Consider the following 16,162-nt stretch of genomic DNA (forward strand, 5'->3'; position numbering starts at 1 on the left):
CCATGGTGCAATCAGCGCAACCTCATGGGCTGGGCCCTAGGGTTTGCACCAAAGACAAACCTAGGTGAGCAAATCTTGGCCTGAGCAAAGCTATGACAGAGTCCAAGGGGCTAAAATGGAGGCAGGGTTGAGGCTGAAGCTGAAGGTTGAAGCAAAGCCAAAGCTGAAGCTGACGACTGGAGACCAGAGCAAGGCTGAAGCTGAAGACGAGCGAGACTGAAGACCTGGAGTGGAGCAAGACTTGAAGACTGGAAAGGAGCAAGGCTTGATAAGAAGCCAGGTATCAATTATACATACTACAGTTTAATAATGTGACAACTTCCTCCATATTCTCAGAAATACAGATCCTGAACAATTCTTACATAATATTAATTGACTTCGTAAGCCTTGGCCATTTACACAAAAATAGCATTGTGGTCATCATGAAAGTACACAATATGTAACCATAGCAGCTATCCTAATGATATAAATAAGTACCACCCCCTCGTGGGAATTTAGAAGATAATTTTGTAATATAACCCATAAATTTGCCAACAAATATGTGCATAAGTTACAACAGTTTTTTAAAGTGAATTTACATGCTTTGAAAAATATCCCACCAAATCTGCCTGCAATTACAGTTGCTAAAATGTATACAGAATTATGGGGGGGGGGGGGGGGGGGGAATTTATGCGCTTACATTTTAAATTCAAAAGTGAAAACCCTTCTGCAACTGCACCCCCAGGAACACCTCTGCTTAGTCTGGATAACATAAGGTGTGCAAGTTTACTTGCATATCAGAAGATTAATTTTTTAAAAGCCCATTTCTGCTCTTGAAACAATGAATTATCTGTGGAAATACTTTTGAAAATTATACTTCCTGGAATGAACTGTCATCAATGGCTGTTACATATAGCAGCTGCTAGAAGATGGATACTCCTAAAGCAGTAAGTATCTTATATTCAAGGTAAGATTTCTAGAGAACTGCTTGGATCTAAACCTTATTGTGCACTCAGACCAACATTTTCTCCTTGCTGATGTAGAGACCCAATGGCCTATAGCAGATGGCCCTAGACACCTGCTCTTCAATTTAGACAGCTAGAAGGGAGATACCATTCCCTACAGCACCTCCTTCTGAGGATGTCTGAGATGCTATACTCCCAATCCAGAAGAGGGGGTTAATCTAGGATGTAGTGTGGCAGTGTAGATCTGGGTCTTGAAGGATACAGAAATGTTTGAGTGTGCTCTCCTAGTTAGGCCCCCTATCTAGCAACAGAAGGGATAAGGACTAGAGGGAAGAGAGGTATAGAGAGATTTTGACATTTTGAAAAGTTCTGACATTTTTTATTGTGAGACCTGCACCTTCTGGAAGGCAGAAACAAAGCCCTCTTCAGGAGTGTAGGAGGGATCTATACATCCCTCCACCCAGCTAAGACGATGCTGCAGAGACTAGAAGAGGCTTAGGAGTTCAGCTTCAAAGTTTTGAGTTTTTCCATTTAATTGGGAAGGAAGTATTTTTCTGCCCCTCCCACTTCCTTACCCAAAGCTGGGAGCTTTAATATCTGCCTCCATAGGAGGCCTTTCCCCCAGAATGTACCAACTGTTTTGTGAGAAGAAGACTGAAGAGGCCCCCAACATAGTTTCCAGAATGCTGGAGATCGGGGAAGCACTGCAGATCTCAGGTATCATGGAAACCAGGCACTTTATCCAATACTAGGACACCATAGCCATGGAGGAGAATCAAATCTCAGCTCCCCACACTGAGGGATACTTGCATAAGGATAGAGAGACTGTAAAACTGTCTCTCCCACCATCACTAAACCTGGATGTACTGGGGCATTATTTTATTTATACTTCTTAATTAGTTTACAACAAATCACAGTATACTTTTATTTGAACACCCACCTTGTGAGTTCTATCTGGTTTGTACAAATACCAGCCCCAAAAAGCTGTGGTATGGCACACACTAATGAAGACAAACCTGGCCGGCGCCTTGAAGGTTATCCTTCACTTCAACAAAATAGCCCATCCCTTGGGACAAGAACATGGGGAAAGAAAGTGTAGAGATAGAACCAATAAAAAAATGTTTTTATGGCCTTTTAGGAGGCATTTTAGCCCTGGAAAATGGGTTAAACTGGACAATAAATCAGACCTTTACATTTCAGTTGGCTAAAATGAGACATAGAGAATAATTAGGAGAAAAGAAAGTATTCCACAAGGAGTCAAGAGTCAGTGTTACAATCGGGGGTTAAAACATAAGTTTGCTTGACTTCTAGTTCCATGCATTCATCCTCTTCAAGTAAAATGGCTTTGCATATCTGAGAAATATTGTTTTACCTGGCGTGTGATCCATCAAGTGGCCATTTTGGCCCATGACCACATTACTGCCTATTGTCCAATCAAAGCTGTCATCAGAATCTTGTTGAAGCCCACAAGCAATAGTCCAGTTTTGTTCTGGTGTTTCAAAATTACAACTTCCAGTGACATTTGTATATTGACCTAGGTATTGAAAGAGAAAAAACCCAATTAGCTCCATATACAATAAATCAATATCAAATTCAGAAAATTTATAACTAAAAGTTTGTTTATATTATTATTCAAAATGGGTCATGACATCATATTGACATTACGAATCCCAGAATTATATTCAGTGAATACATAAACGTATCTATTTTATTTACATTTCTTTTATGCCCTAATAGGAAAGGTACAATTCAAACTGGTGTGGGTGCACTTTTGGTGCATGTGCTTCGGCATGTGCCCAGATACACAACCATTTTATAATGTGCGTGCATATATGCATGCATGTCATAAAATAGCCTGGCTGCATGCACGTGTGCCCAATTTAAAGTGAGTGTGCTTCAAGGCACACAAATTCAGATTCTACTGCGTAAGTTAGGGTATTTTATAATGGGCATACATCTACACCATTGCCAGTTTCACCAGTTCGTCCACCAGTTTGCTCAGTTAAGTGCTAGGTTCTCCAAAACCCCTCTGGTTTGATAACTTGCATTTATCCCAGTTACTCCAGACCCTTTAAACCCAGCACAAATAGCCAATAGTTATACCTCCTTCATAACACAAGTAAAGTTACACAGCAGGATGAGTATTTGTATGTTGTCGGCGTAAATTAAATGGGCGAGGCCTAAGCTGGAAAGGAGTTGGCAGAGTGGCAGCAAGTAGATATTGAAGAGGGTAGCTGAGAGCGAGGAGCCTTGAGGGACACCTCTGGATAGGTGTATAGGTTTAGATTCAATGCTCTAACATTGTACAGTCTATTGGTTAGATTCGATTCAAACCATTGAAGGGGTATTCCAGATATTCCAATTTCTTTAGCTGGGTTAGTAGGTTGTTGTGGTTTGGTTTACCGTGTCAAAGGCAGAGGATATGTCAAGAAGGGCAAGTAAGTATGATTGGCCTTTGTCAAAACCTTTAAGAATGGTGTCGGTGAGGGATATTATAAGTGTCTCTGCATTGAAGAATCTGCGGAAGCTGAATTGTGACGGGAAGAGGATACTGTTTTTTTCAAGGTGGTCTGAAAGCTGGGTGTTGACTACTTTTTCGAGTACTTTAGCCAAGAAGGGTAGGTTTGAGATGGGTCAGAAGTTAGAGGGCTCAGTGGGGTCAAGATTAGGTTTTTTTAAGTAGGGGTTTGATGGTGGCTTGCTTTAAGGGCGACGGTACAATTCCGAGGGTAAGGGAGCAGTTAGTGATATCGGCGATGGGTTTGGCTATTATACTGGGGATGGACAAGAGAATTTTAGTGGAGATAGTGTCAGATGGGTGCTGTGCTAGATTCATTTTCTTTAGAATGGCTTCTGTCTCAGATGATGATGTAGGTTCAAAGTTGTTAAGTGGGGTTTGGGAGGTTATTGTGAGGGGTGTGGGAGGAGGAAGAGAAGCATTGGATGAGTTTAGAAATGTTGTCGCTGAAGTAGATTGCGAGGTTATCACATTTGGCTTGGATGTCTTCTGACATCCAAGATGTCTTGGATGTCTTGGATGTCTTCTGACATCCAAGACTCTCCTGACTTAGCTACTAAGTTGGAATTTAGCCAGATAGATGTGCACAAATCATATACTTACGTATTTGTACTTTGAATTTTGAAGGGATACGCAAATAGACTTTACTCATATTATTTAGACACATTTGCATTCTGGAAGGCAGCTTTTACACACGTAAGTCAGAGGATTTTATAACATGCATACAGCAATGAAATTACCAGCTTTACAAATGAGTCTACCAGTTATCCCAGTCCATTTGCAGCTTGTGAAGACTCTCCTGACTTTTCTGCCTGAAGTTCTCCTATGTCACCCAGACCCCTCAGTCATTTTTTCACATTTAAGATGTTTATGGTCACTTACACCTGATATTGAATAGAAGTAAATATAGGCAATTAAAAGACTTATGGACATCACTTTGGTAGGCAGCAAAATAGCAGTATATATGCATAAATGTTGGTGCCATGGAATGCCATGGCCCATCTCTTTTTTGTTTATGCTAGTTTACTCAAAATCCTGATTTTCGTGCGCATGTTGCAATTTTTGAAATAGCACATATTTGCAAATGTAATATTTTATGCTAACGTGCTAATTTTTATGTGCACATCTTTTTAAAATTCACTTCAAATTGTCTAACTCATGCACAAAAATCAATATACTGAACATAAATAATAAATAACCAATATAATACACAACATTAAATCAAAACATTAAAATATAAAACCAGGCTAAAAATTGAATTAAAACAACAAAGTCAACTAGTTATTAATGTATGGGCACCCATAAAGTTACCTACTTCTGGGAGTTGCTATCTCAAATGAAAAGATTTTTTTTATTTATTTTTGTGCAATACTTAAACATCCATGGAATTGTTGTGAAATTTTAATGAAAAGGAGTAGACCTCAGCACCGGCTCAATCATTCTGTTAATAAACAGGAATTTAATGATTGCAAAGCCGAGTTGGTACAATCACTGGTCTACTACCTCACATATATTTATTCTAAATTTTTTGAAAAAAAATTGTTTTTCCTTTTTAAAATATTACTTTAATAATGTTATTTAAAATTGGACTAATGGTGTAATCTAGTTCTTTAAATTGATGAAGATTTTCTTTGAAATTTAATCTCAATTCATGTGCAAAATTCATGTGCAAAAAGGAAAAAAAAATGTTTCAAAAAATTTAGAATAAATATATGTGAGGTAGTAGACCAGTGATTGTACCAACTCGGCTTTGCAATCATTAAATTCCTGTTTATTAACAGAATGATTGAGCCGGTGCTGAGGTCTGCTCCTTTTCATTAAAATTTCACAACAATTCCATGGATGTTTAAGTATTGCACAAAAATAAATAAAAAAAATCTTTTCATTTGAGATAGCAACTCCCAGAAGTAGGTAACTTTATGGGTGCCCATACATTAATAACTAGTTGACTTTGTTGTTTTGATATTATACTAGTTATATTCCCTTATTTTTGGTTAAAAATTGAATTAACCTAGAAACAGTCCCTCCTCAGTCAAAAGGTCTTATAAAAAGCAAAGTTTTAACTGTCTTTTGACACATCCTAAAATTTATGTTAACTTAATATTTTTCAGAAGAGATTTCTAAAATTAGGTTCTGTATATGAATAGCCCTTCTTCTTGGGCTAAGTAAATTAAATTCTGCCAATGAAAACAATAGGTCCTCATTTGCAGATTACAAGGCTCTTGAAAAACATAGTACTTCAACAGTTTCCCTAAATAAATGAAGCACATCGGGCTTTGAACACTCAGCAAAGCATTTTGAAAATTAGCAATAAAAATGAACTGGAAGTCAGTGAGGCTTACTTAAAACAGGGGTAATATGATCATAAAGATTATTGCAACTAGTGAGCCTATCCACAGAATTGCAACTAGGGATGTGCATTCATTTTAAACGAATGGCCTCTCTGTGATGAAAAAGATCATTCTCTATCATTGGACCAATCTTATGGAACGCATTACCAGACTCTTTAAGATCCATATCCAACTCCAAACACTTCAAAAAATCCCTAAAAACACATTTATTTCAATCTGCTTTCCATATATCACACACTAAATAACATAACTACTTCTCCATCACACAGGGCACATTATTATATATTGATTTATTTTTTATGTAAACTATTCATTGTTTTAGATTTTTATTTTTATTATATATTTTTGTAATTTTGAGCTTTTATAATTTGATAATCTTTATGTTCTTTTAAATTTAAATCTTTATTTACATTTGTTTTTTATTTAGTTATGTAAACCGTTTTGATTAAACACTGTTTGTAAAGATGGTATACAAACACTTTTAAATAAATAAATAAATAAATATACTATGATGGTAATTGTTTTGCCTTCCTTCCACCTTTCTTAATGCATGGAATACATATGGACTGAGCCTCTAGGATTGTATTTTTAAACAATGTCTAAGCCTGTTGAACACTTTTAACCTTTGCAGCTGCACCTTTCAGTTTTTTTCTAGCTATTTTCCTCATTTTATCAAAGTTTCCCTAATATGGAACCTAATATTGTGTAACTATAGCATGAGTTATTTTTCCCTATATGCATCACCTTGCACTTATCCACATTAAATTTCATCTGCCATTTCGATACCCAATTTTCCAGTATCACAAGGTCTTCCTGCAATTTATCACAATCTGCTTGTGATTTAACTATTCTGAACAATTTTGTATCATCTGCAAATTTGATTACCTCACTCGTCTATTTTTCTTTCCAGATCATTTATAAATATATTGAAAAGTAAGGGTCCCAATACAGATCCCTGAGACACTCCACTGCCCACTCCCTTCCACTGAGAAAATTGTCCATTTAATCCTACTCTCTGTTTCCTGTCTTTTAGCCAGTTTCTAATCCACAAAAGGACATCACCACCTATCCCATGACTTTTTACTTTTCCTAGAAGCCTCTCATGAGGAACTTTATCAAACGCCTTCTGAAAATCCAAGTACACTACATCTACCGGTTCACCTTTATCCACATGTTTATTAAGTCCTTCAAAAAGTGAAGCAGATTTGTGAGGCAAGACTTGCCTTGGGTAAAGCCATGCTGACTTTGTTCCATTAAAACATGTCTTTCTATATGTTATGTGATTTTGATGCTTAGAACACTTTCCACTATTTTTCCTGGCACTGAAGTCAGGCTAACTGGTCTGTAGTTTCCCGGATCATCCCTGGAGCCCTTTTTAAATATTGGGGTTACATTAGCTCTCCTCCAGTCTTCAGGTACAATGGATTATTTTAATGATAGTTTACAAATTTTTACTAATAGGTCTGAAATTTCATTTTTTAGTTCCTTTAGAACCCTGGGGTGTATACCATCTGGTCCAGGTAATTTACTACTCTTCAGTTTACCAATCAGGCCTACCCAATCTTCTAGGTTCACCATGATTTGGTTCAGTCCATCTGAATCATTACCCATGAAAACCTTCTCCGGAACGGGTATCTCCCCAACATACTCTTTAGTAAACACCAAAGCAAAGAAATCATTTAATCTTTCCGCAATGGCCTTATCTTCTCTAAGTTCCTCTTTAACCCCTTGATCATCTAACGGTTCAACTGACTCCCTCACAGTTTTTCTGCTTCAGATATATTTTTAAAAAGGTTTTATTATGAGTTTTTGCCTCTACAGCCAACTTCTTTTCAAATTCTCTTTTAGCCTGCCTTATCAATGTCTTACATTTAATTTGCCAATGGTTATGCTTTGGCTTGCATATTTTTATAACACACAAGCTCTAAGCTATTTCCTACCTTTTTGCTTGCTTTTTATAACAAACATGTACACTAAAGAATATACCTCAATAGTTTACCTCTCCCCAAAACTAAAGTTCTAACATTTTCCAAAACAATACTTACTAATCCCCTTCAGCCACCAGCAAGATGATCTTCACCTCTGAGAGTTTCCACTTTAATGTTATCCACCTTAGCTCAGATCCCCTCCATCAAAGTCTGTCCCTGTGAAGAATTAAATCTATCCCTAGCAGAATCCACATAATGCTTTACCTGGTTATAGGGAAACTATTTTTCACTAATAATTGAAACTTGTCTTGTAAAACAGCAAAAGGATATGACTCTATCCCCATCCCACAAATGCTTAAACCTGCAAATATCTAGAGTGTCTTATCTCAGAAAATTAGAAGAAACCCTACGAGGCAAGAATTAAATATTAAACTGCAATGTGGATATACAAAAATAATCTTGCATTCCCTATTAGGACTTCTTATATGAGGCCCACAGATGAAATATGAGATCCATGCAAAGGAACCAGAAAATGAAGGTACCTAGGAACTGCAGGGCAACCAATAGAAAGAGACATCGGACCAACCACCTCTTGACCAACCACCACTTGACCAACCACCTCTTGTGCCCACTGATTCCTGTTATGTACCTTTTACCTATCAATAACAGCTTTAAGTTGGGATACAAGTAAATAAATTTGAAATTTTTACACCCAGCCCCCCCTTCCAATTTAGGTTTATAAAGTACTTTCTGGACCTCCCTTGGAGGCCCTTCACTTCCAAATTAAGCTCAAAATCTTTTTTGGGCACTTTTTCAGATTCACATCAGGTAGTGCAATTGGGAGAGTTTAAAAAAACCCAAAACAAAACAGAAATGAGGTCAAACATTTGTTTTGACTGCTGATATCCGACCTAGCCATAATAAAGTATATCACTCCCACACACCCAAATCTTGGAACACTTTAGAGATATGTGAATGGTAATTCAACTGATAAAGTTTATCTAAAGCTGCTACAATATGACAGGGTGCTGGCCATCTATTGCTCCTACCATGTGACAGGGGCACCAATGGCATCGATAGCCCCTGTCACATGGTAAGGGCAAAGGGCCACCGGCGCCATTTTGTTTACTGGAAGCCGACGGCACGAGAGCGGGAGATCGCTCCCAGGACCCCCACTGGACCACCAGGTACTTTAGGAAAGTTTTTGGGGGGTTGGGAGGGTGGGGGATTGTAAATAATTAGATTTAAAGGGTCGGGGGGGGGGTTTCAGCTCGGGACAGCCGAAAAAAAAAAGTCTAGACTGCAGGAAATGGAATTTCCCATGGGTCCACGATACTGAAACTGGAACCAATTCCGGGACTCTGACACATTAGAACCTAGGAGAAAATAACCCCATATAAGAAATTATTATAAATATGAACTGATGAGTTTACGAGTACTGACTGCAACTTTTATTAAATTTGGCAGAAAAAACATCCAACTCAGGGGCCTTACCCAATTTGAGATCCCCAATAGCCTGAAGTACCTCAATTTCTTCAAGCTCCTTATTAAGCATAAGCTGTGCTTCCTTCCTATATGACTTCTGGTAGAGCCACCCTTTCCAAGTAAACATTAATGGCCGCATCCTCACTTGAGGCATCAGATTGGTATAACACCTCACAGATTGTGTAAATCATTTCCTTAGTCTAGTATTATCTGTATCATAATTCCCCATTCTGTAGTTATTTTAACAATAAATTATTGGTTAAATAATTTATTCTTCAGTTGTGTAGCTAATAGTTTTCTGGCTTTATTTCCAAATTCAAAATGCTCTTGCTTGGCTAGTGACAGCTGATGTGAGATGGCATTCACATTTAAGAGACACAATTTATTTCTGGCTTCATCTAACCTGTGTAACGTGAATGCCTTAGAATCATCCTTATGGAAGTGCTCCAAAGTATGAATTATAATAAGCAAATGGGTTCTAGACTTATTTTCTCTTTTCTTCTGTGCAGCACAAAAAATCAACTTTCCCCCCACAAACTGACTTAAGACTGACCCATAGAGAAGGGGAAGATATCCTTGAGATTGAAGACTCTTCTTGATGGTGAATGACATGTTCAGCAGTCAACCTACTCCCCAAATATGGGAAATCCTGTCTTCCTGCCCAGAACATCTGCTTAAATCGTGGCAGACTGCAGTATCTGGCAGGGAAGACGGTGGTGAAATTGAGGGCTTTTCTCGGCGGTGATTGACATCTGCAGCAGCTAACCTGCTTCCCAAGCATGGGAAATCTTGCCTTCATGCCCAGAACATCTGCTTAAATTGTGACAGGCTGTGTTGTGCAGCCGCCAGTGCACAACCAAAACTGCATGCTGTTTTAAATTGTGTGCTCGACCTTTGGGTGTTTACAAGAACAACTCAGAAACTAATTTACTCTACTACTCTTTATTGGATATCATTCACATGATTATTTTATATCATTATATTATCTCATTCACAGCATACACAACATATGAACAAAAAATGAAACTGGATATATAGCTAAGTGACAAAAATGAGTATAAATACTTACATAATGGTTATAGCTAGCAAAGCTCTCGCGCAGGAACAAAAAAAATGTCTCTATCTAACTTACTTCATTTCTGTTCTACTTTATATAGGTTAAAAGGCAAACACAGCAAACCAGCTGGTTTCTGCTTGCATGTTTTCATACCACAAATCTTATTGCCTTCTCTTGCTTAGTCTCTCCCTTATCTTTTCCCTTGCATTCCTTAATACAGATTGCCTGTTGCGTACCCTCCACAAGTCACCTCCATCATCCTGTGTCTCACTAGTTCTTCTGTTATCTAGTTGTTTATGACTCTTCCTGCAGAGCCTGGCATTCCTCTTGCAAGTCTGGCATTCAAGGTTTCTGGTATTTAGCAGAAATAACATCAGTATGTTCATCAATGGTGGATAAAACCGGGAATTGAACCCGGGGCATAATCATCAATGCCAATGGGGTATGCCCCTTGTGAAGCTTTTTTCTGACTACGGATTTATTGCTGTGAGTACATCTGACCCTCTAATCTTTCTTAGACTGTAATAGGAAAGGAGAGGGTAGAGTGGGATTCAGCCTTTTCTACCAGGGACTGTCTCCTCTCCATTACTCCTACAGCCCACCATAGAATCCTTTGTTAGCTGCCACTCCAAATGCATGACAAGAGGGGCTTGAGTGGTTTCTTCTTCCCCTGCCCATAATGAGACTTTTGTTTCACTCAGTCCTGCAGGTCATCATAACCCACAACCAAGAGTTGATGATTCTACATGTTCTTTGGCTGAAAAGACAACAAACCAAAGTGCTCATGTTTCTTCACCTGTTTGTGAAGCAGAACCTGTATCTCAGGAGGCACTAGGTATAACTTTTAATCCCAGTGCTTCCAGGAAGGTTCTTGCTGGGGCTTCTCCTGTAAAACAACCTTTGATTACCCTTGAAATAGTATGGACAGCTATAGTTGGATTAGAAAGCTCTCTTACTTCTAGTATTTAAAATGTTTTATCTTCAATCAATGTTTGATCTCTCTGTTATTTATCCTCTCAATCTCAAAAACATATTCAATGTGAAAATAAAATTCAAGAATTATCAGGGAGTATTAAGGAGCTCCAAGAGAGTAATATAGCATTAATTAAGGATAAGTAATATTCTCATTGCAGACTGTAAAATTATCTTAGGAGACTTAGGGCCTCATTTTCCAAGAAGTTTACTGTGTGCGATAAATTTGCAACCCTTTGATTTGCGTTACGGGCCAGTAAAGGGTTATTGCAGTCCACAATATGTCTGGACAGCCTGTTGCAGGCAGAGAGAGAGAGAGAGAGAGAGAGAGAGAGAAGGAGAGAGAGAGAGAGAGAGAGAGAGAGAGAGAGAGAGAGAGAGAGAGAGAGTTCATTCCTATAATGCCTATGCCCTAGACAAGTATTTGTATCCCTATGGGAGGGCCACCTAGTAACTCGAGGTGGGGATTAGGTATGAGCGTCGGGGGTTGGGGGCCACTTTCGCATTCCACATGAGACGTACGGAAAGAACAGTGGTCTCTAGTGAAGATTTGCTGGCCGTCGGAGTGAGGAAACTCACTCCAAGAGGAGATGTGGGCTACATTCTCTCCACCTAGCTTGACCAAGCTAGGTGGAGAGAATGTAGCCCAAATCTCCTCTTGGAGTGAGTTTCCTCACTCCGACGGCCAGCAAATCTTCACTAGAGACCACTGTTCTTTCCGTACGTCTCATGTGGAATGTGAAAGTGGCCCCCAACCCCCGACACTCATACCTAATCCCCACCTCAAGTTACTAGGTGGCCCTCCCATAGGGATACAAATACTTGTCTAGGGCATAGGCATTATAGGAATGAACTCTCTCTCTCTCTCAACTCATGCAGTGATGTTTCCCCACTGCATGAAAAATGCCTTTTTGCATAGGACACACCCACTCATGCATTACTGCTGCAATATTGGAAAATGAGGCCCTTAATTTGAGATTTATTCATTTTCCTCGATCTTCCTTAATTTCCCCTTTGGAATTACTTAGCAAATATTATTCTGAGGTACTACAAATTTCAGCCAGGTCTTTTCCTCCCTTAACTAATTTGTATTATCTTCCTGCTGTGTTAGTTTCTTTTAGTGAGAACATACTTAGGGAGGAAGATCAAGATGTAGATTTAAGTCTGTCCAGTGTTTTGCATGACTCAAAGATAGATTCTAGAGCTATACTTTTTGTTGTCTATGCCTTAGAGTCAGACAGGGATTGGACATTAAAGAAAATTTTTGTATTCAGAATAAAATCTTCTTGGGTCATAGAGTGGCAGTATTCCTAGATTTTTTTAAAAGTAACTCAACATAAAAGAAATGCTTTTTGACATACAGAGATAGGGTGATTGTCTTTGGCTATTCTTTTTTGCTAAGATTTCCATGCAATTGTTTTCCTAAGGATGGGAAGTATAGGATCTTGTTCTTTGACCCTAAACAGCTAGAAGTATTTCTTCAGTCTAGAGTTCTCTCTTTAGCTTCTGCTCATGCATCTAAGGAATCACTGAGCTAAAGTTGTAAATTGAATTGGCATTTTCTTGTGATATTTGATTTGTCTCAGCCTTCTTCCCTCAGTTGTAGACTAATTATGTTATATTTTTCTAAGTGGAGATATTCATGAATATCATTCTTCACAAATATGTTCAGCATTCAATAAACTATCATTTATTATCAAAAAGAGAATACCCATGTGTCTTTGTGTGAAAACATGGTCAAACTAGATAGGGGCATGGTCAAACCAAGTAATTGGTCCAATATCTGCTACATGAATATTAGAAACAATAACTCTATTGACTGGAAAAAAATCTACTCTGGAGTATGAATTATGGGGTTCAGAAAAAAAAAGAATAGTTTCATTTAGATGGATTGTGTCTTCCAAATATCAATCAATCCCCACCTCACAGACAATTGCTTAAGGTTGGTTCTGTGTTGCCTCACTACAATGGTTGACCCAGCAGAATTATCCAAAGAAGGGCATCTAATGGTATTAAAATCACCACTAATCAATAAATGCCTACTAAACCAGCAAACCGAACATCACACACTGCCTTGTAAAAGGACCCTGATTAGAGTTAGATGCATAAATGTTGACAATAGTAAAAAGAACAGAGTTGATTCCCAATTGCAAGATAATATATCTGCCATCTTTATCTCTATGAATAGAATGAATCACTAATGGCAAATCCTTTGAAATGAGAACTCCCACCTCACAGTATGTATTTCCTGTAGTACAAGATGCAAAAAAAAGCAAATGGAAACAATTTAGATTTCAATAATCTCTCATCATACAATCTTTCATGAGTTTCCTGGACCAAAATAATGGAGGCCTTTAAATGAATAGCTTCTCTGACTACCATCTGCCTTTAAAAAGGCACATTAAACCCTTAACATTAAAGAACAAAAACTTAAGAGAAGACATTGAAGATGCCAAAATAGGAAAAAAAAAGTGTCAATACATACCCCAAATGCAAAGCTACTATAGCATGTCTGTAAAAAAGTCCACAAGCTACCCTAGCCCTATAAAGATAATAAACAGCAAAACCTCTCTCAGCACTAAGGCCCCCAACCCCAACACGTAACCTATCCTTCCCCCATCCCACCCTGATCTGCATTCTGTAAAGCAAAACATCTCTTACATATGGAATGGTATCACCATGTCAAATCCACCCCAGACTACTCACTTGTAAGAAACCACAATCCCACAAAAAGTATAAATGTGTATATATATATATACATACATACACACACACACACATACACACACACATATATGGACATATATACATACAAAGTGTAATGGATTAAGCAGTAGCTATATTAGTCCTTTCACAAGGTAGAATCAAACTGGTTTCTAAAGGAAATAGAACCAAGGCGGCCATTGAAGAATACTACATTTCCCATAATCCCTTGCATCTAGTTTTTCAGAGAACATGAGCAGAAAAGAGCTCAGTCATAATGACTCAACACAATCATGCTAATTAGTGGACAGGTATTATAAAACAGGTGAGATTCAGAGGCACACTCACAAAGCCGGACATACAGGTAGACCGAGAGAGAAATAGAAAACATTCCTCTTGTTCCAGTAGCCATTGAAGGGGAGGAGGATAGAGATGCTAAGAAAGAAGTAGGACTGTGCCTAAACTTCACTTTATCCTAAAACTATGTAAACCTTTAAGATTATCTTTTCCTCTCTGTTATTCCTTGCATACTAGTATATCAGAGAAAGGACACGGCTGATTGCTTAGAGCCTATAGCATTGCTATGGACTAATTAGAGTGGCTATAGCTAATACTGATCAAGGAAATCTGGGAAGTTCTTTTTTGAATACCAGCAACGTTTACTTGCCTTTACTTTCAGCAAAATTGAGCTCAGTGTGAATAAAGATAAAAAAAGAAGTTTGGGGAAGCTTATCAGTGCTTGAGTATAGGAACTGTGTAGAAGTTTTAAATTTGCCTCTATAACTTTAGGTGAATGTTACACTTGACGGGGAATTGTGGAGCCTGCTAAGAGCTTTAAGAACTTACATGATATGTTTTGGGATATTTCACCCTGGCCATGAACCCTACAAGGGGATTATGGAAAAAGGTTAATGGAACTAAATAATTAGAACTGTTATGGAAAACCAGAAAGTATTTAGAAGTCTGGTGCTATTATTTACTATCTTGGGAAAGTTTAAACACTATTTCTTTAGGAATTGGAAGTTGTTAATTATACCAAAAAAAGCTAAACCAGCAGCTACTAAGCTTACATGGAAGCAGCCTATGTCTTCATTTTCTTTTGTTTCGGTGCAACTGTGAATTCACAGTTTGGGAATTGCAGCATGTGGCAGCAGTTGCTCTTAATTACTTTGAAATATTTGAGAGCTGAAACAATTTGTCTTTGGTTTTCTTAACTTTAAATTGTCTTTGCAAGAATTAATAAAAACATTTTTGTGAGCTGTGAATAACTGTGAATGTCACACTTACAGGACAGCTATTGGAGTGAGTGCCTCTACACTATTAATGTTATAAGGAATTGTAATTAAGGCTAGGAAATCAGCCTGGTGAATTTCTTAACAAGTGGCAGTTACCAGCTCTGCTTTGTATAGGGAAAGAAAGAGAAAAAGTAACACCAAATGTTTAAACCTGAATTATCTAAATGCTTCACTGTAGAAGAAGCGTGAGCATAAGAAAAAAAAAGCTGCTGTTTCCAGTGGTGAGGTCCTGTGGAAGAAGAGGCTGGCAACAGATGAAGAAGAGGCTCTGCGATGCTGCCAGCCTTTCTCCAGAGCCAGCGGCAGGAGACGAGGCCCTGCAGCGCTGCCAGCATTTTCCCAGAGATGTCAGAAGAAGACGAGGCTCTTTGGTGCCGTCGACATTAACCAAAGCCAGCAGCAAAAAAAGAGGTCCAAAGCGTGTGCGAGAGCAAGAGATTGGCCCTGTGGCCAATCTGTCTCACACACACATGTTTGTGTGTGTGAGACAGAGGGAGCATATTTTGTTCGTGTTTCTTTGCATGTGTACCCCCAGTCCATGTCAATCTCAGGGTGACAGGTATGGAGAGCAGGGGATTTTTAAAATCCTTATTAGTTTTAATTACTAGGTGTAATTACAAGGGGAGAAAGACTGATACTTTACGCATATCCAGCATAGCTCTCTGCTTCAACGGCAGGGGTGAAAGTCTGATACTTCACGCATATCCAGCATAGCTCTCTGCTTCAACGGCAGGGGAAATGAAGAAAGGTGGATCTATATACAGACAACAACCAACAAGGACTGAATTATTTAGTCTGGGTGGGCAGGTGGGCGTGGGTGTGGGTGTGGCTTGCTTATTGTGGCGGTTGCAACCCTATCAAATTGGACTAGATATTTCACTTAGATGCAGTTCCAACCCTGCTCTCTCA

General features: G+C 38.5%; 1 protein-coding gene across 1 annotated transcript in view; it reads right to left on the reverse strand.

Annotated features, from left to right (window-relative positions):
* The window catches only part of MALRD1 (MAM and LDL receptor class A domain containing 1), a 954,719-nt gene that overhangs the window by 334,466 nt on the left and 604,091 nt on the right, over nucleotides 1-16,162 (reverse strand). Inside the window, exon 32 of the mRNA XM_029587045.1 lies at nucleotides 2,317-2,478. Within this exon, the coding sequence (XP_029442905.1) occupies nucleotides 2,317-2,478 (162 nt within the window). The remainder of the gene's footprint in view (nucleotides 1-2,316; nucleotides 2,479-16,162) is intronic.

Source organism: Rhinatrema bivittatum, chromosome 2 (assembly GCF_901001135.1).
Source record: "Rhinatrema bivittatum chromosome 2, aRhiBiv1.1, whole genome shotgun sequence".
Classification (NCBI taxonomy): Eukaryota; Metazoa; Chordata; class Amphibia; order Gymnophiona; family Rhinatrematidae; genus Rhinatrema; species Rhinatrema bivittatum.